The 24,323-nt window shown below is 42.9% G+C and overlaps 1 protein-coding gene across 4 annotated transcripts in view; it reads right to left on the bottom strand.

Moving 5' to 3' along the window:
• Window positions 1-24,323, bottom strand: part of LOC128442801 (serine/threonine-protein kinase WNK2) — a 41,177-nt gene that overhangs the window by 11,561 nt on the left and 5,293 nt on the right. Inside the window, exons 3-20 of one of the 4 annotated variants that reach the window (XM_053425379.1) lie at window positions 14,573-14,745; window positions 14,188-14,408; window positions 13,942-14,099; window positions 12,313-12,401; window positions 9,958-10,177; window positions 7,934-8,213; window positions 7,736-7,848; window positions 6,515-7,435; window positions 4,703-5,884; window positions 4,554-4,592; window positions 3,897-4,091; window positions 2,673-2,966; window positions 2,470-2,513; window positions 1,568-1,727; window positions 1,348-1,464; window positions 786-956; window positions 430-472; window positions 44-142 (exon numbers count right to left, since the gene is read on the bottom strand). In XM_053425379.1, the coding sequence (XP_053281354.1) occupies window positions 44-142; window positions 430-472; window positions 786-956; window positions 1,348-1,464; window positions 1,568-1,727; window positions 2,470-2,513; window positions 2,673-2,966; window positions 3,897-4,091; window positions 4,554-4,592; window positions 4,703-5,884; window positions 6,515-7,435; window positions 7,736-7,848; window positions 7,934-8,213; window positions 9,958-10,177; window positions 12,313-12,401; window positions 13,942-14,099; window positions 14,188-14,408; window positions 14,573-14,745 (4,519 nt within the window). Of the gene's footprint in view, window positions 1-43; window positions 143-429; window positions 473-785; window positions 957-1,347; window positions 1,465-1,567; window positions 1,728-2,469; window positions 2,514-2,672; window positions 2,967-3,896; window positions 4,092-4,553; window positions 4,593-4,702; window positions 5,885-6,514; window positions 7,436-7,735; window positions 7,852-7,933; window positions 8,214-9,957; window positions 10,178-12,312; window positions 12,402-13,941; window positions 14,100-14,187; window positions 14,409-14,572; window positions 14,746-24,323 lie in introns of all 4 variants that reach the window. The other 3 variants (XM_053425377.1, XM_053425378.1, XM_053425380.1) reach the window with 3 other exon arrangements.

Below are 24,323 nucleotides of genomic sequence, written 5' to 3'. Positions count from 1 at the left end.
AAATATGAGTATTTGGTCTGATAAGCAGTAATATGTTGCATACCCTGGGCTGTTGTGATCTGAGATGCAGTCTTCTTATTGTCTGGCATGGGCGTCTCGGCTACAGGGCAGATGATAAACCAGCGCTTCCCAGTATGGAGGACTGTCAAGGAGAGAGAGTGAAAGAAAGTCTCATAAAACCCCATTTATTATAAAAATCACTTCAGTAGATGAGCTAAAATTACTGACTGATGATTTAAAAATAACTAACACAGAATGGAGGAATACAAACAGTTTTTCATTCATTCAATTATTCATATTCCAGTGTTAAACCATAACAGGCTTCTTAAAAGTATATATCTTTAAATGTACAGGAAACCCCTTTAGAGCTGAAAAGTGTTCATGGACTTTGTTTAAATTAAGAAGAGTTTCTGGGGATCAAAGTCTTACCATTTTGTTGGTACACCGGCTGGGGGGTGCTTGGAGCTGATACCTTCAATCCCAAAAGAACAAGAAGGATTACTTTAAAGAGCTGATGCATGTGCATTCATTTAATAGACGTGTGGAGAGTTTCCTCAAGTAGCCAAAGAGACAAACTTCAGAAATATATTCAATTAGACACATATTTCACATCAGCAACATTTTTATTTTTGGCATCTCTCGTTGGCAGCATGCAGGCAAAGTCATCTTGAGAGTCTGTACAGAGTTCTCTTAAGAGTGCTGTCAGGATGATGTATCCGAGGAAGGGGCACTTGTAGACAGATTACACTATTACAGCAACTAACTATCAGCGCTTCCTTTCTCACCTCTGTTCCTAGTGTGTCAGTTCCTTCGCTCCGTTTGGGACTGCCTCCCGGGTCAGAGTTCCTCTCACCCTCTGTGTCCTCACTCAGTATGTCCTCAGCTTTGTCCACAATGTCCTTCATCAGTTCAATGAAGACCTCTCTTTCCAGTGGTAAAATGAAATCGTTCTCCACCTGAGAGGAAGGATGGAAGAAAAAGACAACAGGCATTTCAATTATTTATCTTAACAAGCAATAGCTAAATTAAACTGTGGTCATGGCTGCACCAGGATCAACAGATGCATGGTTTTAGTGACCCTAGAGTAGAATATATAAAAGGTTGGATGAGAGAGAAAGAGCAAGACAGAAACATTGAAATGTTTTGCTGCATTGCAGCTGCGAACAGCACCACACAGAGTTTCAGAGCCATAAGAAAACTTCCAAGGCAACGCACAACTTACAGACACTACTGACTGACCTACAGACACTCCTGACTGAACTGACAGACACTCCTGACTGAACTGACAGACACTCCTGACTGAACTGACAGACACTCCTGACTGAACTGACAGACACTCCTGCATACCATGTATGTAGCAATCTCCTCTGGTGCATCTCCGTCCAGGTCAAATTTGAATGTGACCATCTTATGGTTGTGAGTTTCCAACTGACACTCTACCATCTTATCTCCAGTGTTACACACCTGCAGGAACAACAGACAAATACATACATTATCTATTATTTCTTACATAGGCTTTAAGTAATATGTCCCTTATTAGGATAAAAATATATATATATTTACTTACATTGAGCATGCTGAGTTTTGGCCTGCTGGTTTTCTCTTGACGGGAGCGAGTGCGTGTTGACCTGCGATGGTGTTTGCGGACTTTCCCTTCACCTTTACCTCCATGTGTCCCCTCATAGCCGTCACTCATCTCCTTCCCTGACATGGCGTCAGAGTTGACACTTATTTGGGGAAGAAAAGGCAACAACATTAGTATAAGTAATATTAACTTAATAGCCAACAAAAACCTTTACAATTCAGGGGAGCCTGTATGGTAGAAACTAACAGCTAACTAGCAGGTATTTCCATATTGTCTTATCAGTGTACCAACTACACAAGCTGGACAAAAACAAATACTGTTACAATAAGGCGTGTGATGAATAAAAGAAGTTCTCTAAGTAATATTTTTAGATAAGCCCCTCTAGCGCCATACAATCTTTGAGTGGTGGATAAAAGCGGGCTTCACGTCTTGAACCTCACTCAATACAGAGCTTAAAAGAATGACAGATGCCATCAGAGTTCTCTCTGGCTTTACAGAAATGAAAGTTTTTACTTCAGGAGGAAGAGGTAGCTGGTTAAACATCACTTCTGATGTTCAGTGGAGCACTTTAAATGTTTTCTAAACAAAAACAATGTGTATGTTAACTACAGCAACAGTAGAGTAGCAAACCAGTGTCAGTGAGAACATGTCTGTTTACAAGTGTTACAGGGTGTTGGTGTGGCTACTGTAACAGTGTAAACACAAACTTCCACATTTTCAAATAAGGAAGACCATGTGTATTATTGAAACAATTTAGGTCAGTGCCATCAAACCGAAAATTCCTCTAGAGATTAATGTCTATTTGACGACATGATATTACACTTATCAGATAGGTATTTATTTCAAGTGCAATCACTGACTTGTCACCTTAAAAAAATAAGTACCTGTCATAGCTCTGTCCTGCAGTGTGTTTCTCTGTGGTCTGATCCTGAAAACAAACAACCAGAAGAGAGTTTCAGATAATGTATCTGATTGTGAAGAGAGAGAAAGTACAGTGATATCGTATGCGAGTGTACTGGAATGTTTTCAAAGCACTGTGGGCAGAGGAAGAAAAAAGTTCGAAAAAGAGTGAGTCATGTGTCAGTACCTCCGTGTTGGTCTCTGCAGCTCCTGTTAGAGAACCGAGAGGTTTCTGCTGAGTCACACTGGAGCTGGCAGACCCAGATGATGCTTGCTGAGAGTCCGAGGGCTGCAGCACAGGAATTTGGCTCTGAACCTGACTCTGGGCCTGCAGGGCCAGCTGGCATGGGTTACTCCTGTCCAGATTGGCAACAGTGGTGGCTGCGCCTGGATCAGTTCCATTATAGAGAGGTGAGGAGAAAAGTGCAGGCTGGACTGGCTGAGCAGAGGGGACAAGCTCAGGATGGCTGACCTGGGCCTGCTAGGGACAAACAAGATTACACATCGTCATCATCTTTCACCATCATTATTACAAGTATAACCACATATTGGAAGATGCTGAATCCTTTTTGTGTTCAACAATGTATTTGTCTGTTATGTTTTTACTTTAAAAGATTTCTTCCTACATCTGAACCATTTCACTTAATCGTCTTGAAAATAAACACTCACTATCCTTCAGCTACAGAACAATAACACAGCTATGAGCAAACAAAGCTCTAAAACAATATGACAGAGAGTATCAGAGTCAAAGACTCAGTACAACCACCCTTAACACACAGGAACACTCAAAACTCCAGTTCACACCTTCTTGGTAAACAACAGCACTCCATAGCACCCATCATAATTACCTGTATCAGAGGCTGAGTGCTGCCATTTGTGGGAGGGTGTGTGTTGTGGGAAGGGGAAATGTGCATGTGCATGGGATGGGTGTTTAATGCAGATATAAGTGCTGGTTGTGAATGTGGAGCTTCATATCTAACACTCTGCTTCAGAGCAGCGTTGGGCTGGTGCTGTGGGTATGCGGGTTCCATCTTACCCAGCCCAGGTGAGGGGGAAGGTATGAAGGACACTGGGATGGGTGAGACTAATGCATTTTCAATGTGTAAAGGAGAGAGAGGGGAGACAGAGGGGGTAATTGGAAGAGTCTGTCCGGGAGAAAGAAAGATGTGATTAAGAGAAGAGGTGGTTGAAGGGTGAGGGGCAGTGTATGGGTAAGGATAGGAGGATTCACAGTCAGTCACAGCTGTCATCACCTGGACTGTGGGATACTGTGAGGGAAATTGTAGGAAAAGAAAATGGAAGAAACAGAGGAAAATCATATATAGGAGGAGGACAGGAGATGCATTGTTTCAAGTCAATGCTGTTACTGATCTGTAATACAATGTTAGGTATTAGTACATACAAAAAATACCTGGGGTTGGTGTGTTGGTGGTAGAGAGGTTAATATCTGCAAAGGTTGGAATTGTTGATTGACATTAGCCTGGGCCATTGGCTGTTGTGGGGGAAGTGCCTGGGTCATCATACTGGGAGCAAACTGGCTGAGATTCTGCGCATGGCCCTGTCCGTCTTGTCCAAGCTGGGATATGCTCTGTCCACCAGGAATATTCTACAGATGACAAAGGAAGAGAAAAGGAGAGGGAAATGGTTCAGTTATGGCAGGGCTTCCAATTTGACCTCTACATTTGGAAACCTGCATTTCCTGGTATTGATTCCAGAATAATTCATACTTTCCTGTCTCTAAGCAAAGTAAGCCTAGGAGGGCTGGCGGATGCAGCAGCTCAAACCACTGTTATTGTTTTCACTACTGCTTACATTATCTCTCCGTTGGCTCCTGTCCAAGGAAACTCCTGCTTATATTGAGTTTTTTTCTTAATTTAACTGCTGTTCACCAACACAGCTGCTTCGAATTCGGCTGCACTAAGTCAAACCCAGATCTAGGACCAGATCTAAGAACAGCACTGCCACAAATAGTGTTCCCTTGTATAGGTGCAGTCATTTCTTTCCCTCCCCTACTGAGTCCTACAGTGAGTCCCACAGTGACAAAATGCATTGAGACAAAGGCATCTACCTGATTCAGGAGAGCAGCGATGTAAAGATAGGGTTGAAACTGATGAAAAATGAAAACGGGGCGAGTCAGAGGAGGTGAAATAAACATAAAACACAAAGTAGGGGCACTGTGTTTGCCACTAAGCTCCAATGCACCACTTCTAAACTCACCTGTTGAGATATATGTGCAGCCTGGCCATGCTGGGAAGAGGCAGGAAGGCTCTGAGGGGTCACCATCTGAGTAGCCTCTCCATAGGTCTGTGAAGCAGCAGTTGGCTGTGCAGAATGGTACTGGCTCTGAGCTGGAGCAGACTGTTGGTGCAGGACATTGAATGCCGAGTGTGCATAGCTCTGAGAGGCAGCATCAGGGGGACCTGCAGCAGGGTAACTCTGATGTGTGGCTGAAACCATCACAGCTGATGTTGCTGTGAGATGAGGCTGAGAGGCTGGGGTCTGAACATGTTGGACAGTAGACTGGGACACGTCCTGGCTTTGATGTGCAATTGCTGCGTGCATGGCTTTCTGCTGTAGAGCTTGGGTGTGCAATTGCTGCTGACTGGGATACTGATGACTTTGAGATTGGTGGATAGGCTGTTGTGCAATTTGTTGGTGAAGGGGATGCACAGTATCTTGGTTATGCTGGACTTGAGGTTGAATATAAGCCTGTCCAGCATTCTGTGCTTGTATGTTGGATTGAGTGTTTTGTGGTAATGGGTGTGGGTGCTCTTGCTGAACGGGGATCTGATGGTTGTAAAGTGCTGGTGCGGAGGAGCTCTGACAAGGTTGCTGACTTGGCAGATTGACTGCAGCTTGGACATGCTGCAGTGTGTGTGCGGGATGACACTGGGCTGTGGCTGCAATAGCTGCGCCTACAGATGCATGAGGCTGATGTGCTGGCTGGGCGGCTGCTTCTGCTGTAGACTGTTGCTGAACTGGAGGATATCCTGATGTAGACGGAGCCTGTTGTTGAGAGGGAACCACACAGTTCTGACACGTTTGTTGGACTTGCAAAGAAACGGTTGAAGAGTTTGCTGCTGTTGCCAGTTGCTGTTGGTAGCCTGCTGCTTGGTGGCTTTGTGCAACATGTTGTGGCACAGATGAGGCTGAAATAAGTGCTGCAGCTTGGGTCTGTTGCACAGTTGGAGGTGGATAGCCAGCAGCGTTGCCTGCATGCTGAATGTTGACTAAACATTGACCGGCTGGAGCTGGTGTTGCAGCACTAGGTGGACCAGTATATGGAGCAGCAGAGTAACTGTGTCCAGGCTGGAGGTACTGCAGTGGGGTGGTCATTGCTGTGCTGGAAGAAGGCAGGCCTTGGACAGAATGTTGATTCTGTTGCCCTGCAGAACTGGTCTAAGGAAAAAAAAGTGGGGAAATTAAAGTTAATTAAAATTGGGAGTGAATTTGACAGGTCATGGATGAAAATCACACAAAAGCTAATAATTGTGCCGATTACATTTAGTCATACCAAATGTGAGTATAACGAGAGGATAAGGGAGTTAACATGAGTTAATGAAACATCTGTTACAACAATGAGCAGGCGGTGACAGGTGCGAAATAAAATTAGGACCCAAGGGAAAAATAGCAGACTGACAGGAGGGAGATCAGACAGCCACCCCTTCTTCAACCAGAGGTCATCTATTCAAGGCAAGCTCAGGAGAAAGATTGCTGTAGCGTTCAGCCAGTTAAGCAGAAAGGGAAAATATAAAAATCGAGAAAGGGATTTATTAGGGTAAATCAGCAGAAATCGTGCCAGTTAGAGATTTTGCCACTGGCCTCCGACTTGATCAAGCTTAGGATTTTCCAAGAAGACGGTCAGCTCTGGAAGCCTATGCAGGCAGCAAGACTCAGAAAGTGGACAGGAGATCAGACCAGCTCCATGCAGAATAATGTTGTGCCTTCTACTGGCAGGGAGAAATCAGTTAAGCAGGTGTTGGGCTCCAAATAGGAAACCAAAGTGGCTTGTCTGCTACTGTAACCTACCACTCCCACAGCCCCGGTAACTTGCTGCTCTCCGGCACTGAATCTAATCATGCTGTCCTGGAGGGGTTCTTGATCCGCAACTGAGCTGCCACCCAGGAGATGGCTCTTCATGCTGCTGCCTCCATCACTGCTCCCAGGCCTGTGTGCAGCTGAGAATTGCAGCAAAGAGGCCTGGGTGGGTGTGGCGTGACAGGGGGCTGCTTTGCGACCCGTTATATTGAACAGGGACTTCTGCAGCAGTGAGAAATCAGAGCAATCGCTGGAACCTTTTGGCCGACCATAACCAGGGGGGGTCATGGTTCCACCAGAGGACTGCTGGTGCCTTAAGTCACATGGACAGTGGTGTGCTGGCATGGCAAAAGAAGGGTAGCGGTGGCTCCCTTCTCGTGACTTCAAAAGAAGCAAAGAGAGGCAGGCCTGGCACATGTGGTGTTTATGCTTTGCAAAATGGTGATTATGATGACAGGTTACACTCAGAAGGCTGCTGAGGTCAGAATGTCTGCGTCCACTTGGCACAGGTAGGGCTGAGTTCTCACTGGCCTCTGATGTCATTCTGATGCCGGTGTCACTCAGGCGGCGATGTTCACAAAGTGACGAGACAGGGGAGAGCTGCAACAGAGGCAGAAGACCCTGGGTGGGAAACCCGTCGCCACCCTCTGAGTGAAGCTCAGAGGGACTGACTTCGGACTGGGTCTCTGGTACTGTGAAGCTGGGGCTGGGACTAATCGATCTCCGAGATTGACTGAAGGCATGCAGTTGAGCATTGTGGTTGGCCCTGCGTGTGTCAATAACAGGAGCACTTCCTCTCCGGGCTGCTGCTCCCAATCGAGTCCTGAGCTCTGGACTCTGTGCTCCCCCCCATATTTCACCTTTCTCACAGGAGTGAGGCCGATCGGTGAGAAAAGGACTACTGCTCTGGAACTAATTGAGGAGCAACCCAAAAGCAAAACATATGTTACTCAAAACGAACAGATTATAACCGAGATAAAATGGTTGTAATGATAAAATATGACAAACAAATTTACTTGCAAGGATACACAAATGTATGAGTGTAATGAAAGTGCTAATGAAGATATATTCCCTAAAAATAAATGCATGTGAATATAGCACTCGTGCTTGGTATCAAGGCAAAGTGAGCAGTCACTGCTTTGAAAAAACTGTGTATATTTAACTATATCTGATCATACATTGTCCACCTGGGTGTGTGCTCCTGATACAGACCTGCTGCGTTGCCATAGTAATAGGCTCCAGCAGGGACTGGTAGAGGACACTCTGCTGGCTGCTGTGGGAGTCTGAGTACACAGTGGAGCCCATGCCACTGTCAAGCGTGCTGTCTGCTGCAGAGACGCAAATTATGCACTCATAAAAAAGTCAAAGATTGAATTTGTGTTTTAAGTGGAGGAGAGCAGAATTGCTTACATGTGACTGAGGTGGCACTGGCTGGTAGGTTACACAGCCTGTTGTGCGTGTCTGCATCTTGCTCATCTGGTTCCAGCATAGGGGGCTGTCCTACATGTGCAGCCCCAGCTGAGATGCCCTGAGACGGAGTCATCTGGACCCTGTGTCCTCCTTCACCCTGATCCACTGCAACTGCAGCAGACACTGTTCTCTCTCTTCTCCATTTGATCAGGGCGACGCGATCCCTGATCGACTTTCCCACAGTCTTAGCATCACTCTCATGGAAGAAGCCAGACTCCACCTGACAAAGAAAAGGAAAGAGCATGACTTCCAGGGTATTTTTAGCGCTGAGCATGTGAGAAAAAAAAGGGCGCATTAAAAATGGGAGAGTGTAAGGGAGAAAGAGCAAGAAAAGGGGATCAGAGTAAAGCCTGAAACATGCTTCTGCGACTGCGTCTGCGTCTTTTCACGCCGCTGTGGCGCAAGACTCGTTGTCATTCATGCTTCCCCAACCGTTGCGCGTCTTACAAAGCAATTCCGCGCCAGAACACTAGGCGGAGTAATGCTTTTTGTCGAAGACGACCTGAGAGACGCCTTCTTTCTTCTTCATCGATTGTTATTTACATAGCTACTGCGGCTCCTTGTAGCCTTTTTCAGGCGGACAAATACGCCAGTCAGTGAGGGGTTATACAAGTGGACATACTTTCGGATCTCTTCTGCCAAACGCTCTTCTATTTGGTCCATATTCATTCTTCTAAATCTCCCGTTGTTTCTGCCTGTATTATGGGGCATGAAACCGGAAATGCAGCTCCAGAAGGGATGTAGAGCAGACCAATCACAGCCTTGCGGGCTGAGTGAGCTTGCGGAGCTTTGCCGTAAATTTTAGAAAAGGGGGTCGACACCCGTCAGCACGTAAGGAGGGATACATAAGCACGTATGGGACCCGGAAGGGCTCTTGCGCTTACGGGCCCGTGAAAACGCAGAAGCATGTTTCAGGCTTAATGGGGAACTGGTCCCTCTGTCAGCAGTTAGTTCATTGTTTAGAAGTGATACATCTACAAAGAAAAAAAAGCATAATTGATGACCAGGAGATCCATCTTCATCATTAGTGAAATATTACATCTCTGAGGTTGCCTGTGTGAAGAGACATGACTCATTAGAGTGGATGAAGAGTGACGTGACATATAAGCTTGCTGGCCATACAATCTAATTTTTCTGGCATTACAGCCTGGTCGGCACAACACAGACAAATTGGAGAAAGGATCTGATAACAAAGAGGGGGCGCCATATGTGGGAGAGGGAATGTGTCAGAACGAAAAGGAAAATATTAGTTGACAAAGGAAATGTAATATGAGAAAACCAGGTTGTGTCACAGACTGAATTAGTTGGTTGAGTAAGAAACAAAATGCTCTTTTTGATATCATCTGAGACAGACGACACTAAAGCAACAGTTGGGCAGACCTCTGTCTAAAGTTCTGTCTTTAACCTATTTACTTACACATGATGTGCAAGCACCTACTAAATAAAATCAATTGTTGAGCTTCATCTAAAAAAAAAAAAAAAAACTGATCATAATTATCTCTGTATTATTATTATTATTCTAAATGTCTCACTGGAGGTGTGGTCCCATATAACATGTACCGGTTAAATGTTTCCCTGAAATCTGTTTTAGTCTAAAACAAACAATGACAGTATTTATATTCTCTAGCTGACTCAGACCAGATTCTCTTTATCCTGTAAAGCACTTCAGGATACTTTCATGGCATCATCACCAGAGAACAAAAATGTAAATGAAAGGAAAGAAATTAAATACCAATCACTGTATTCCAAGATTAGAGTAAGTTATCACCAGCGAACTGCAATCCCCAATGATGAGATATGAGCACTGATAACAGCTACAGAACAATGTGCCACAAAGACATGCAAACTTTACATCCTGCATTAATAAACATGGGTAAAAATGTATGTAAGTATGCAAAATATTTGGAGCAGAGTAACGAAATTTCTAATCCAAATTTATTATACATGAAAAATGATTCACTTACCATTTCTTGTGCCACAAACTCAGGGACTTCCTTTTCCAAATCAAACGCGAACTCGATGGCTCCAGTCTCCTTGTACTTCCCTTTTAACTTCTTGTGGTCCTCCACCCAGAGTTTGAGGGCTATTGAGGCCTTCTTCCCATCGTCCTCCTCAGCCAGCTCTACCCTCACACCTGTGTCCTCGGCAAAGAAAGCATGGTTCAACAAGTCCTTGATGGTGTACCTGGGAGAAAGAACAGTGGAGCTCAGATTCTGGTACAAACATGTATTTCACACACTGCAGCCACTGATTTGTAAGGGTGAGGGTTTGCAGATGGCCTCAGCATCGGTATATGAGCAGTTCGCTATGGTACAATAATTCAGGTATGTCGACGGTGAAAGGACTTCTTGGCCTGGTCGAGCGCAGTAATTATACATACAGTTAGGTCAATAAATATTTGGACATTGACAATTTTCATCATTTTGGCTCTGTACACCACCACAATGGATTTTGAATGAAACAATCAAGATGCACTTTAAGTGCAGACTCTCGGCTTTAATTTGAGGGTATTTACATCCAAATCAGGTGAACGGTGTAGGAATTACAACACATTTTATATGTGGCACCCCCCTTTTTAAGGGACCAAAAGTAATTGGACAATTGGCTGCCCAGCTGTTCCATGGCCAGGTGTGTGTTATTCCCTTGTTATTTCACTGACAAGGAGCAGATAAAAGGTCCAGAGTTCATTTCAAGTGAGGTATTTGTGTTTGGAATCTGTTGCTGTCAACTCTTAATATGAAGTCCAAAGAGCTGTCACTATCAGTGAAGCAAGCCATCAATAGGCTGCAAAATCGAAACAAACCTATCAGAGAGATAGCAAAAACATTAGGTTTGGCCAAATCAACTGTTTGGTACATTCTTAAAAAGAAAGAACGCACTGGTGAGCTCAGCAACACCAAAAGACCCGGAAGACCACGGAAAACAACTGTGGTGGATGACAGAAGAATTATTTCCCTGGTGAAGAAAAACCCCTTCACAACAGTTGGCCAGATCAAGAACAATCTCCAGGAGGTAGGTGTGTCTGTGTCAAAGTCAACAATCAAGAGAAGACTTCACCAGTGTAAATACAGAGGGTTCACCGCAAGATGTAAACCATTGGTGAGCCTCAAAAACAGGAAGACCAGATTAGAGTTTGCCAAAAAACATCTAAAAGAGCCTGTACAGTTCTGGAACAACATCCTATGGACAGATGAGACAAACATCAACTTGTACCAGAATGATGGGAAGAGAAGAGTATGGAGAAGGGAAGGAACTGCTCAGGATCCAAAGCATACCACCTCATCAGTGAGGCATGGTGGAGGTAGTGTTATGGCGTGGGCATGTATGGCTGCCAATGGAACTGGTTCCCTTGTATTTATTGATGATGTGACTGCCGACAAAAGCAGTAGGATGAATTCTGAAGTGTTTCTGGAAATATTATCTGCTCATATTCAGCCAAATGCTTCAGAACTCATTGGACGTCGCTTCACAGTGCAGATGGACAATGACCCGAAGCATACTGCGAAAGCAACCAAAGAGTTTTTTAAGGCAAAGAAGTGGAATGTTCTGCAATGGCTAAGTCAATCACCTGACCTGAATCCAATTGAGCATGCATTTCACTTGCTGAAGACCAAACTGAAGGGAAAACGCCCCAAGAACAAGCAGGAACTGAAGAAAGTTGCAGTAGAGGCCTGGCAGAGTATCACCAGGGACGAAACCCAGCGTCTGGTGATGTCTATGGGTTCCAGACTTCAGGCTGTCATTGACTGCAAAGGATTTGCAACCAAGTATTAAAAGTGACAATTACATTTATGATTATATTAGTTTGTCCAATTACTTTTCATCCCTTAAAAAGGGGGTGCCACATATAAAATGTGTTGTAATTCCTACACCGTTCACCTGATTTGGATGTAAATACCATCAAATTAAAGCCTGCCTGAAAGTCTGCACTTAACGCACATCTTGATTGTTTCATTTCAAATCCATTGTGGTGGTGTACAGAGCCAAAATGATGAAAATTGTGTCAATGTCCAAATATTTATGGACCTAACTGTACATGGTCACTGCCAGAACAACGTCCCTGACTGAACCCAATCATGGGTTAAAAAGAGCCACTGGAAACCTAATTGAGGGTTATTTTTCCTCTTCTGAACACAAACTCATTATGTAACAGAATTGAGAGACACCCTGCAGATATAGAGGGAGACCACAGTGCTGCTGAGAGCCAAACTCTCAGCACCACAGAAATAAGCAGCGAGAAAAAGAACGCACAATAATGAGGGCTTTTTAAATGGGCCCCTGTTTGGTGACACAGGACAACGATGTGGACATTCACTCACCGCTCCTCTTTCTTTTGGCAGATACACTCCCCAATAATCTCCTTGATTTCAGGATCCATGACCTTGTTGTAGCTGGCTGGCTTCACTCCCTGAGAAAGAGCAAATGTAAACAAAACGCTGAGGACATGCCTTGAAATGATACTGTCTGGATGAAAAATATTGGGGAAAAAACAAAGATAAGAGAGCTCTGTGTCTGTGTGTGTGTGTGTGTGTGTGCGCGCACGCACGCACGCTTGTCGACCTTGAAAACGTGTGGCAGCTAAGTCTGCTTGCATCTAAGTCATTTGCAATGGAATACAAAAACTCCAAAAAGCATCTTAAGAAATCTCTCAACAAATACATTTACTAAATTATGTCTGAAGGCTAAATCTCCATCCAAATTTCAGTCTTGCTGAGTGTATAAAGAGGTCGCAGAAAGGTAGGAGCACCCATCTCCTACTACTCCTTTAGTCAGAATAAGCAGCTGTTTTGAGTCTTCCCTGGTTCCTGAAGTTACTTTTGTTGTAAACTAATAATTAGAACAGAGCTGGTGTGAAGTTCTATGGTATTTTGACTGCTCTGAACATCCTCAGCAAATGGATGGATAAGTCAATTAAACGTTTTGGGATATTTTTCCTTTCCACTGTGAAACGGTTTGATACTCTAAACATATTGGTTATATTATCACTTTTAAAATAGTTCGATGCTTCACCCTCCTGTCAGAAAGCCTCTCTCTTTTTTACAGGCACATCTTACCCTGTTTTCACATTCTCCCTATACTGCATCATTATGTGTGGTGTTGACATACATCGTTCTGCACCCAGGTACTCTATGTATTGTATATGCATACTCCAGATCAACATTCCAACCAATTATGCAGCTGCATCCTGTATGTACTCAGGGAATATATAAAGCTATCATGATTTCTCTTTGATCAATCTCCTATTAATATCCTGCAGTGGTCTCTGCAGGGCACTCTGATATGCATATAGTAACAATCCACAGAACAGTATCTAGGGCAATATGGGCATGGAGGCCTTTGCTTCTTTAACAGCCGGTGAAAGAGTCACCTCTCAGATTCCAACCCTGCCAAGTCTCAAGAGTGGAAAATCGATAACGTTCATCAAATCAGGAAGTCTATCATGACTTTAGACACCACCTAATCTAACAACAGTTTGCAGTGTGCTTTGCTAGCAGAGGCACACTCATTGAAATGGAAGGGAATACAGCCTTTAGGCTTCATCTAAAAAACAAAGGAGATTTGGACTCCCTCTGTGACTCCATATGGCTCATTAGATTCTTCACCCTAGATTCTTCACCCAAGAAATTCAAGGCTGAGGATCCATAGCTGAAACAAACAGAGCAGTTCTCGTGGTCTAAAAGAAAGCTAAGTCCCTTCAATTAAAAACACCCTGGGCGTTATATGTGGTGAAGCAGAAAAAAAACATCCCTGTGCTTTCTCTGCTCCATATTACTGGTTAATTTAGCTATTGATGTATAAATGCTTGTGAGGTTTCATTCAAACTATTAATGAATGTGCTGGGCTATAAATGTAAATAATGTGTGAAAGCCAATGCGCACAGACTTCAGGTCCTGTCATATACCCAATTTCTAAATCCATCATGAAATTTGCAAATTATCGGGACTCACACTTGTGACTTTGCGGTAAATCTGAGCAGCATTCTGACACTCGGAGTAGGGGTATTCTGAGGTGGCCATCTCAAGCATACACATGCCAAAGGCGTAGACATCCACAGCCTCATCATAATGCTCCTCATACATCTCTGGAGCCATGAACTCAGGAGTGCCTAAAAAAAGAGAGAACAGCCAATGGATGTCACTTCCTTGTTTACAGTTGGACCTGAGTCTGAAAAGTTACATTTCAAAGACTCTTACCTATGACGCTCTTTGCAAATGATGCTGCCTTGAGTGTTGCCAGTCCTAAATCCCCTATCTTGACTGAGCCCGTAGGGCCAGTAATAAAGATGTTATCACATTTGAGGTCCCTATGGATGATGGGTGGGGTCCTGGTGTGAAGAAAGTGGAGGCCTTTCAGGATCTGTCTGCACCAGCTCCTCAGCACCTTGGGCTTCATTACCTTGAAACGCTTTAGATAGCTGCAGGAAGGAGAAGGAATAAAGTCGACCTCACAATCTTGAGTTACGAAGTAGATTCAAAACACAAAAGACATTTCTCAGTTTACTTTAAGTGACAAATAGTTGAATTTGTGATGTTGTCTTTCTGCTTTTTGGTCAGGAGTTTGCCTGGATAAGGTACTCACGTTTTTAGCGTCCCTGACGTCATGAGCTCTGTGACTAGAACAATGCACTTCTTCCCTTTAAGGGGTGACTCCCAGAAGTCATAGAAACGGACAATGTTGGGATGCTGGAGACCCTTCAACATCTCCGCTTCCTCCTTAAAGCGCTGACGCTCCATTTTGGTCAGCTTACGATCCTAGAGGAAAGACGACAGATGAGCAAAAATAAATAATGAATGTGAAACTCTAACCATAGATACTTATAGAACTATATTAGCTTCACAAGAAAAGGCTGCATCGTTGCAGGCACTATCGTACACAAATTAAATTCATACATCCAGTGGGAAACGCATTGAGTGAGTGGATTAGCGTTGGCTTCTGTCTTTGAGCCATATGCTGCACATCTCTAATTGGACCATATGTATATTAGAGATGATTAAAAGTCAACACTTTGTGTGTGTGTGGGAAGAATCCAGATCAGTGGCTTTCTCAGGCGGTAAAAAGACTTAAATATCTTGCACGGATCAAACATGGAGGCTGTGAGACACTGAATGGTGACAAACCACAGCTGCAATGACTCCTGGGGGAAAAGGAGCCCACGAATTAACATGGTCACACCCACAACACACTGCAGCTAAAGGTTGTATGTCATTGATCGTTTTCATCTTTCTGCTTCACTTGCTTGCTCACGCTCATCCACTACCTTTTGCCCACCCCGCCCCCTCTTATCTGCAATCTGTCTCCCTCTCTGCACCCCTAACGCCAACCACTCCCTTCTCCATCACCAAACATCCCACGCATACACATTCAGTAAGCGCTCCCTTTCCCTGAATACCTTCCCTCAGCGATTCTCTGTTAGTCTGCTCTCACACTGAGCGCACCTTGCTCTAGGTTGTGCCAAGGGTTTCTTTCTGCAATTTCCCTTTTTTAAGCCACCACAACAACAAAAATACACAACAGATGCGTACATTCAGCCCCGAGAATGGACCAGAAGCCTGCCCCACCCCTTACCGAGGCAGACTTCACGGACGGAGGAACGCAACGAATACGACCAAGTGGTTTCTAATCTATTCAATTATTCAACCACAGTGAACTGCCTGTGAGAGGGAAGAGTAGTGCAAAAATTAGCCTGGATAACCTAAAAATGATCAATGTAGCGAGACACGCTGTGTGATGCAATATGAAGAGTGGAGTGATAAGAAGATGAAGCATGGTGTGCGTGTGTCATATCAGGTTCTGTGTGCAAGTGTGTGGGGGGTGGGGATTTTCACCACACACTTCTGAAGTCTCATGAATAATTCAGCTCTGCGGAGAACCCTTTTTACTGAGGCAAACGGAGCAGTGCAAGGGCTGGGGCCGCCCAAGTTAGGTTATCCCCAAGTGTTCATTGCTGCGCAGAAGCAGCATATGCACGGAAGTTTACCTGAAACACTGGGTCTAGAAAGAGAGACAGCAAGGAATGAGAGACAGCTCAAAGCTAATTTTAACCCTGGAGCGATGCAGCTTTCTCGCCTTGAGGTGATATTCTCCTCTCATTTCAACAGTTTTTCTTTCTTGTTTCTCCTCCTCCCATCATTTCTTCTCTCATCTTTAAAGATCCTGCTCCAACATAACCCCCAAGAGCCCACCTCAGAGTGTTCCCCAAAGTCCCAAACACACGCCCCACACACACATTCCCAATTCGGTGTTCCCTCTCAGCAGACATGGAAGCTTCTGCATAATTCAGAAGTCACATGTAGACTCAGAGGTGTTGCACACAGCATGGTGAGATACACAGACAGATATACATGCATATTTAGACACTGGAAGAAAGACACTCCCAAAAAGACATGCACACAACAGACAAAGCATAAGACAGAAGCATCAACACACGAGAGCTGTTAATTGCCTCATAGTTATGATAAGAAATTTGTGCTCTTAAGAAGGGTGATTCAATTTTACATTATATTTTAAATCAAAAACGTTGCTGTAAACAGACCCTCTAGTGTCTGTGTGCATCTATATCTTCAGCGTCTTATCAAAACTCAGCTGGCTACAGAGTGTGGAGCCGCCCAGGCGAGGTTAAACACACAGACAGAGAGCCATACTGTGCAGCAGGGACAGAAAAATAGATTGTGACACAAGCAGGAAGCAATCTATAAAGCCAAGCTCCTGACTGCTGCCACCCACTACATCTGTGTGTTGAACTCTATTAGTTCCCCGGCTCTGGTGGCTCATACATCAGCAAAGATACATCAGGATGAGATACAGTGGGCCTCTGGCGCGGGCCAGGTAACAGATTAAAACATTAGTCCTGGGAACGTCACTGGCTAATATACCATGTAATTGCAAAACTATGTGTTGAGATCAAGTTCCTGACCAAATGTCACATGTCGTTTCCAAGAAGAAAGCACCTTCAGTCTGGAGAGATGGCTGTGAGTTCAGCTACTTTAACTGAGTATCTAGGGCTAGAGACAAAAACGCTGCAGAAGTCACAGCCTAAAAGGCTCTAGGTGTTTCACTTTCAACATATGAACTAATCAGCAATGGCTCAACCACTGCTTTAGTTTCACGTTTGTATCACTGCATGTACACTGGAGTACTGGCACCATATGTGTTCCTAATCAGTATGATTCATCCTCATGTCTACTTTTAAGTGCCCGTTTATTTGGTCTACAAATTTTCTTTCTACAAGCACAACATACAGGATATAGAAACCACCATGCTAATGTCGGATGTTTAAATACATTATAGCTTATTTTAAGTGTGATGTGGACTTGGTTAACAAAATAAGCTGTGTAATGTTGTCAACATCACTTATCAAGCTTGTAATTATTGTGCTTATTTGACTGTCAAAGAGTAAACGCATGCCGTGCAATACAAATATGTAAAAACAACAAGAGCCCTTCATGTGAAATCAGTTCTGGAGGATTCTGCTATTCAACCCACACAAGTACTGAGCTAACAGTGAAAAGACCTGTAAGCGTGTCAAAGGATTTAACAGTAATTGGACATTTCTGCCATGAACAGAAGCATAAAAATAAAAACAAAAACAAGTAGTTGAGCTCAAACGAAATCACTAAAACTACTGGTGTGTAGTGCAGGTATAATTGTGTGTTGACAGGTAAGTCAAAACATTCAAAAGGCTGCAGCAACATTTCATGCCGTGACTGCACCTTCTATTTCATAAAAGAAATATAGTGTGTCAAGTATGGAGGCTATAGCAGAATTACTGTTTACAACCGATATCCAGTATTGCAATCAAATGGCTCCTAGTTGGGAGATAGCTGTCGAGGCACTTTCTATTAAATCTGTCTATCACAATAAAACTTTAAGGGTTTGCAGAAGCCAAATGTCTGAAATTTAATTTTGAACAAGTGAATCTGAGCTGATACTTATGAAGGGAAGCAAAAACAAAATAAAACAATATTTTGTCCTCATGAGCAGTCGTAAGGTTCCCCCTTTTCCAACAAATGTGGAAAATGTTTTTGTATTCTCTGTTGCCACTGTTCATAAATGGTCAATTACCAGGCCTCACACAAAAAAATGTGGGGGAGTGGATCATTATTTCAACCTCTGAAAACATTCACTCTTGGCGTACATATGTTGTGTGGTAATTGAACACTCACACTTTTGCCACATTTGAGTGTCATAACAAAAGTCTCTGATTTGAGACGCTAAAGATAAAGGGCTTATCTGATCGAGGAAGAAATCTTAGGATAATGATGTTTTTTGTACTTTGGCCCAAATCAAAGAATAAAAGTGACCCTCTTTACCAATTTTCAGACATGAACTGGGATTGTCACAACACAGCAGGAGATTATTCGGGTCAGCTGGTTGCTACCACAGGAACATCTCCATAGCGTTGTAGTGAGTGGTGGCATTTGAGTAGAGAATGCAGGACTTAATGTATAAATTACCCTGCGGAGATCACAAGTTTGCATTTACAGCACATCAACACTGATGTATAGGCCCTATTCGCCAAAATTCTCGAATCTTGTCGTCTTTCCAAGTTGACATTTTCTTCAGCATCTCCTATGTCTATGACACCTCTTTTTCAACCGGAGTTATATGTTCTTTATGTTGTAGTTTTGAGTGCGTCACGTGTTAGAAAGGTCCCACTTGCCCACTCACTCACTGTATTCTCACATTCTCCAGAGCTTTTACAAGTCAATAAACTCTCTGAATCATTGAAAAAGATCATTGAACCATTGAGAGCCATAGCCAGGGAACTAAATACATTAGGAATGTAACAGGTTTCAGTATTAGCCCTAATTATGGGAGCTAAATTACACTCCATCTTGTGTTAGTCTTTCTCTACAGAATTGTGTTCCTAATCACAATTTCTTCTTTCCCTAATTATCTCAGCCTCATCCTGATCCTTCCTTTACCATGAGCAGATTGGCCACATTTGGATTTATTAACAATAGTGTGATAGGGATTTATATTCAAACAACTTTTCAACAGCTTCTACTATAAAACCTAGACAGCTAAACCCAACTCAATAAGTACTTACAATTTGGCTAAGGAGATTATGAAAGAAAATATTTCAGCTCAGGATGTACTTGAAAAAAAACTAAACAACTAAAACTGCACTAATCATGGTTGGTAAAACTGGACCGACACGGACACACACACAGTAGAGCAGAGCAGAAGTTTTAGTATAGCTTTTTTAGCACTGCAATGATGCTTAGGTTCAGTGATAATTAGAATGATATGATAAGTGATACACTAGTGCTACAGAACATCATCAGTACAGCTGCATCTTATTTAGACATTTCAGCAAGGAGGAGGTTTTAAACTCTGGTTGCCATGTTGAAGAAGGAATGCTAATTTCCTTGGCCACCGTGCCACCCTCTGCACCCATCCTTTATAACAGATGAATATTGCAGTGCTTCTGCTGCTGTAACAGAAGCTGGTGCAGGGCAAGCCGTGAGCCAGCAGTCTGCCCTCAGCGGAACTGTGTCCCATCAGTCAAGACGGCAGGAAGCTTTGGCCAGCATCTGTACCTGGGTACTCTGTTAACTCTGTTTCTGTCATACATCCACTCTTAACACACAAACTCTGTTTCCAGGCACATTGGCACACATGGAGGCACATTACACATTTTACATGAGGGTAGAAGAAAAGGAATGCATAGAGAGACGTTCTGATAGCATCAGAAATACCTCAGATACTGCTGAAAATGCCAAAACGGGCATTGCTGAGTATGTGAATCTATGTATAGATCCGATACCACATCTTGAAAGTTTATCAGTTTCATCAATTCTTCTCGGTCACTGCAAACAGCAGCTGCACTTTACTGTCACTTGCAAGTAACGTTTTTAGAGTGGGGAAGAGGAAGCGTTCTTAAAGTGTAGCGTAGGCCAAAGCTAGCCAGATGCTAGGCATTTGCCAATATTTCGGACTGGGAAGTCCCACGAGTAAAACTCCACCATGTACTATGTGCTAGACTTGTGATTTGAGGAGTGGCACTGGAGTTGCCAGTTACAACACAAGCAATCTCATAAAGCATCTAATGAGCCATCGCAAAGAAATGCACAGGGAGTTCACCAAGGCAAAAAGAGAAAAACAGTACGAAATACAGCAGCAATCTTTCGAAACCACATTCAAATGCTGCGGTAAATTCAACCAAGACAGCGCCTAAGAGAGAGAGAGATAACGGAAAAACTTTTCAGGTTCATTGCTGTGTATTCATAGATTTATTTATATGGGGGGAGGGGGAGTTTTCAGTTGCGATGCTCAAACTAGATAAAATAAATTATATGGCATTCACTCTCTGTGTATTCGTTAGTTAAAAAGGTATAGCCTGGGCAAGGCCATACAACAATGAAAGCTGAAATCATTACTTCCATAAAGGGTTAGTAGAATACCGTTAAAATATGTAATGTTTAAATGCAGGAATTTGATCAGTACTTAAGCATCGACTGATACAAAAAGTTCAGGTAACGGAAAAATGCTGTCGGAACATCTCTAAATGTATCACCCACCCTGGTCAAGGAAGTGTCTAAAAGACAAACGAGAAGACAAGCCACTGATATATTGTGATAGTAGGAAAGTCATTAAGTTCAAATCAGCCTATGACCGAGACTTAGCCAAGAAAAGCAAATAAGAGATTAAAGAGATGTATGACAGACACTACCACACCACAACACCCTTACTTATAAAGGGGTCAAAAACAAAGCATTATGTCACTGCTGCACTTCTAACTGAAATGAACTTAAGTGTCCCATAGTGAAAGGCACTTGTGTTGTTGCAAGTCTAGGAGTGTGTCTGACGGATTGTGACCAGGAGTTAGCCAATGTGGATTAGTACAAACAAAGCTCTCATAAACCTCTTTCCTGTCACTGACTAAATGCGTTGGTTGACAAACAGCTCTTTGACACACGGACAAAAGACACAAAAATGGCTGATAACACACTTGACTCCTCAAAAGAATAAAGCTGGTTATGTAATAACAATGGCAACTACCGACTGATCACATCAGTGTTAAAAGATCAATTTGATGGTCAAATGTCTATTAATATTGATGATGAATGTGAATAGTATGTATTCTATGTTGTGAAACTCTACATTCAGTATTTCACTGTTATTGTATTTTTCATTTCTCATCAACAAGGCTTCATAGTTGACAAAAAGCAGCTGTAACCAGTGTGACCAGCAGAATCTGAGGCACAACAGCTGGTGGTTACTTCTTTAATACAAACACTCAACATCCAGGCTTAATGGTAACACACAGATATTCAGACACATTGTAAAAATAACACCAGCTACAAATAGCTGTGGTGCTATGATACCCTGGGTGGCAATTTCACCCATCTGTTCTGGACCATTTTGCTCAATGCCCATGTAAATGTCTACAGCCTAATGACGCCAGCTCATACTGGTGCAAGCCAGAAAACCAGGGTAAGCAAGGTGAGCGGTCGGTCTGGCACGTGTGACCCTTTCCCAGGATCACAGATTATGGGTTAGAGAGGAGAGTGGTGAGCTGGGTAGAGATGTACTGAGTTGAAATGGGTGGCATTGCCCGTCCCGTCGGCCATTGATCATTTTATCAGCTGCTGCAGTGTGGGGGCACAGAGCCAGAGGGACAGACTGTATCCAGCATCAATTTCTGACCCAGACTAAACACCACACAGGCAAAACACAGACATGGAGTTGCTGAAAGCAGCCTAGTTTCTAAATTTATGTGGAGCCTATAAACCGATCATGGTCATCAATAATAAAGCAAAGTCAAGAATGCTGCGTTTTTAAATTTAACAGTAAAATCCATAATCACATTACGGCACCTAGTAGAGTGCATTCCGCGGTACCCTTAAATTTAGCCAGACCAAATTGCACACGGTTAACAATATCAGAATCCATAAACGAAATCCCCGGGAAATCTGTGAAAACTATTTTTTTTAAATGCCACTGCAGGGTTAAAGAACGGAAAAACTAAATTACTGGATCTGCCACACAAATTAATTGGTTCTTACCTGATCCAAAATCTGGCAAGCACATATACGATGGAAATACCTAGAGGGACAAAAGATATACAAACTATATATATAATATACAGAAATATGGCAGCTACACAAACCTCACTATTTCAGCAATGATATTACTGAAGCTAAACAGAGGAAACTATAAAACACTATACAAAGCACTGCCCAACAGTTGTTGCATGTAAGGAGCTTTAGGTTTGAAATCAGCTGTCAAAATGTGAGTAACCATTGCAGTGATTAACAACTTAGTGCTACAGTGTGGCCATTTGTTTTTCATTCATCGTTACGTAAATAGCTTAGTGATCCAGAGGTCAGGTAGAGTGTGTCGTCTGAAAAGTAACCCTTGTCATCATACCGCAGAGCCTAAGCAGGAGGCTTTAACAGGATACAGAAGTTTTTTCCAGATTCGTTCATAATAAATAACCTCCTTAAATTCCAAAAGGGATTACAGGGTCTAATGAGCTGTTGTGACACTTCCTTTTGCTGGGGGAAGGACGAGGGAGGTCAAAGGCCATTTAGCTAAAATCTTAAATCAGTTCAAGGTTAGACTGAAGGAGTGTAGGTGTGCTCTAGTGGCTCCTCACTAAATACTGGTATGCTCAAGGAAAATGTTGGGGCACATATTGAGCACTTCTTACCGGTTATTAGTATGTGTCAGCATTAATAAAACCCTTTACCACACTAAACCCTTTAATTCACTATTTCATCTTATGGACTAAACACAATCAATCACGTTAGTTGCATACCTACTGCCAAGGAGAAAAGTCCCAACTATGAAGAACGCATGCCAAATGCAGTCAAAAGTGCAGCGAAAATGAGGAACAGTAAGCACACACAGATCCTAGATAGATCTAGAATTTGCTTCTCACTACTACAAACAAACTGCGGCCTTTAAAGTGATAGACCAACATGTGGTAAGCATAATGAGCCTCACCAAACAGATACTGGAACACTGCTTTGTAAAGGCCTTTCTTAGTCAACCACTGTTTTTCCAAATTCTTTCTGTGAAATAGACTGTCTTTTTCATCAAAATTATGGGGTATATGCAGGTTTTTAAATGCAGGTAAACACGAAAAAAATAGGCACTTTTCCTAAGTCGACTGTATCCATACACATTGGACACAAAAGCCAGAGGTTAGTGGATGAATTGACCAAGAAAGCATTACTAGAATTCACAACACTGTAAATTCTCTGATAAACTCTAGCATACTCCATAACAAGCTAAATCTTGATTTTTTTTCCCGTTTGCTAACACTTATTCTTGAGCCACTTTAACTACAAGTTCCACACGCCTGTTTTCTAATTGGCCTTTTGCTAAACATTAATGCATATACACTCTGACCACACGATAAGGTAATCTAATTTAATCCAGTATACCAGCTCAGTCACACATTAGTATATAACAACACACTTAATAGTGCGATTGTAGTTAGTGGTGTTTTAATGGACTGCATTATATTGACATGTGAATCTCATATTCTTTCCCTCTCATGTTGTAAATGGGATGGGCAAACAATAAAGATACCTCTCAATGTAATGCACTGAAGTTCAGCTCTACTGCAAACTACAAATTAAAATGATAAGCAGTTAAAGTACCTCTGACCGTGTGAATTCAGTCTGACCGACATCAGACGTCAAGGCTTTTCTGATGTATTTGATCTTGTTAGGTTTTACATGTTGGCCTAATAAATTACCAACAAACCATAAATCAGCTCAGGGTGAAAAGTAAACTGATTTTATTTCCCAGTAACTCTTTAAAGACAGAATTAAAACCACGGTGTCCGACTAAGCCAGGCTTTACCTTTCTGTAAGCTCAGTTTTACGAGATGAGATTTCTGACATTGTGTTTCATTCAGCCCATTATTCAAATTAGTTTTGTTACTCATCTTATCACTTAATAGCAACATTTTCTTTTGGTTTTTAACAACACTGGCTGATGACTGTCTCCAATGAATTGGGTGTACATTTCCTTAAATGAGCCTCTTAAACACAAGCCTGTTGGAAGTGTTCCACAGACCACACTGCTGTGGCTCTAACAGGCTTATCCTTCATCCCTCTGGGTCCTCACTTGGCTGAGTGACACAGAAGCTGAAGCATGCCTGAAGATGGGACCCGCTGATAAGGCACTGTTATATACAGCCACTGGCTCTGGCCTTGATTCTCTGGGTCTCCTAAAGGCAAATGGGCTGTAACCAATGGCCCACATGGGCTTCTCCAACATTTTCCTTTTTACATCTGAGCAGTCAAAAGCGGTTTGTTGTTGTTGTGTGATGTGTTGCCCTTTACATGTTAATCCAAAGAGACAGCCA

This window comes from Pleuronectes platessa, chromosome 6, assembly GCF_947347685.1.
Source record: "Pleuronectes platessa chromosome 6, fPlePla1.1, whole genome shotgun sequence".
In the NCBI taxonomy this organism is placed as follows: Eukaryota; Metazoa; Chordata; class Actinopteri; order Pleuronectiformes; family Pleuronectidae; genus Pleuronectes; species Pleuronectes platessa.
The sequence above is the reverse complement of the archived record's forward strand: the minus strand, read 5'-3'. Positions and strand labels throughout refer to the sequence as shown.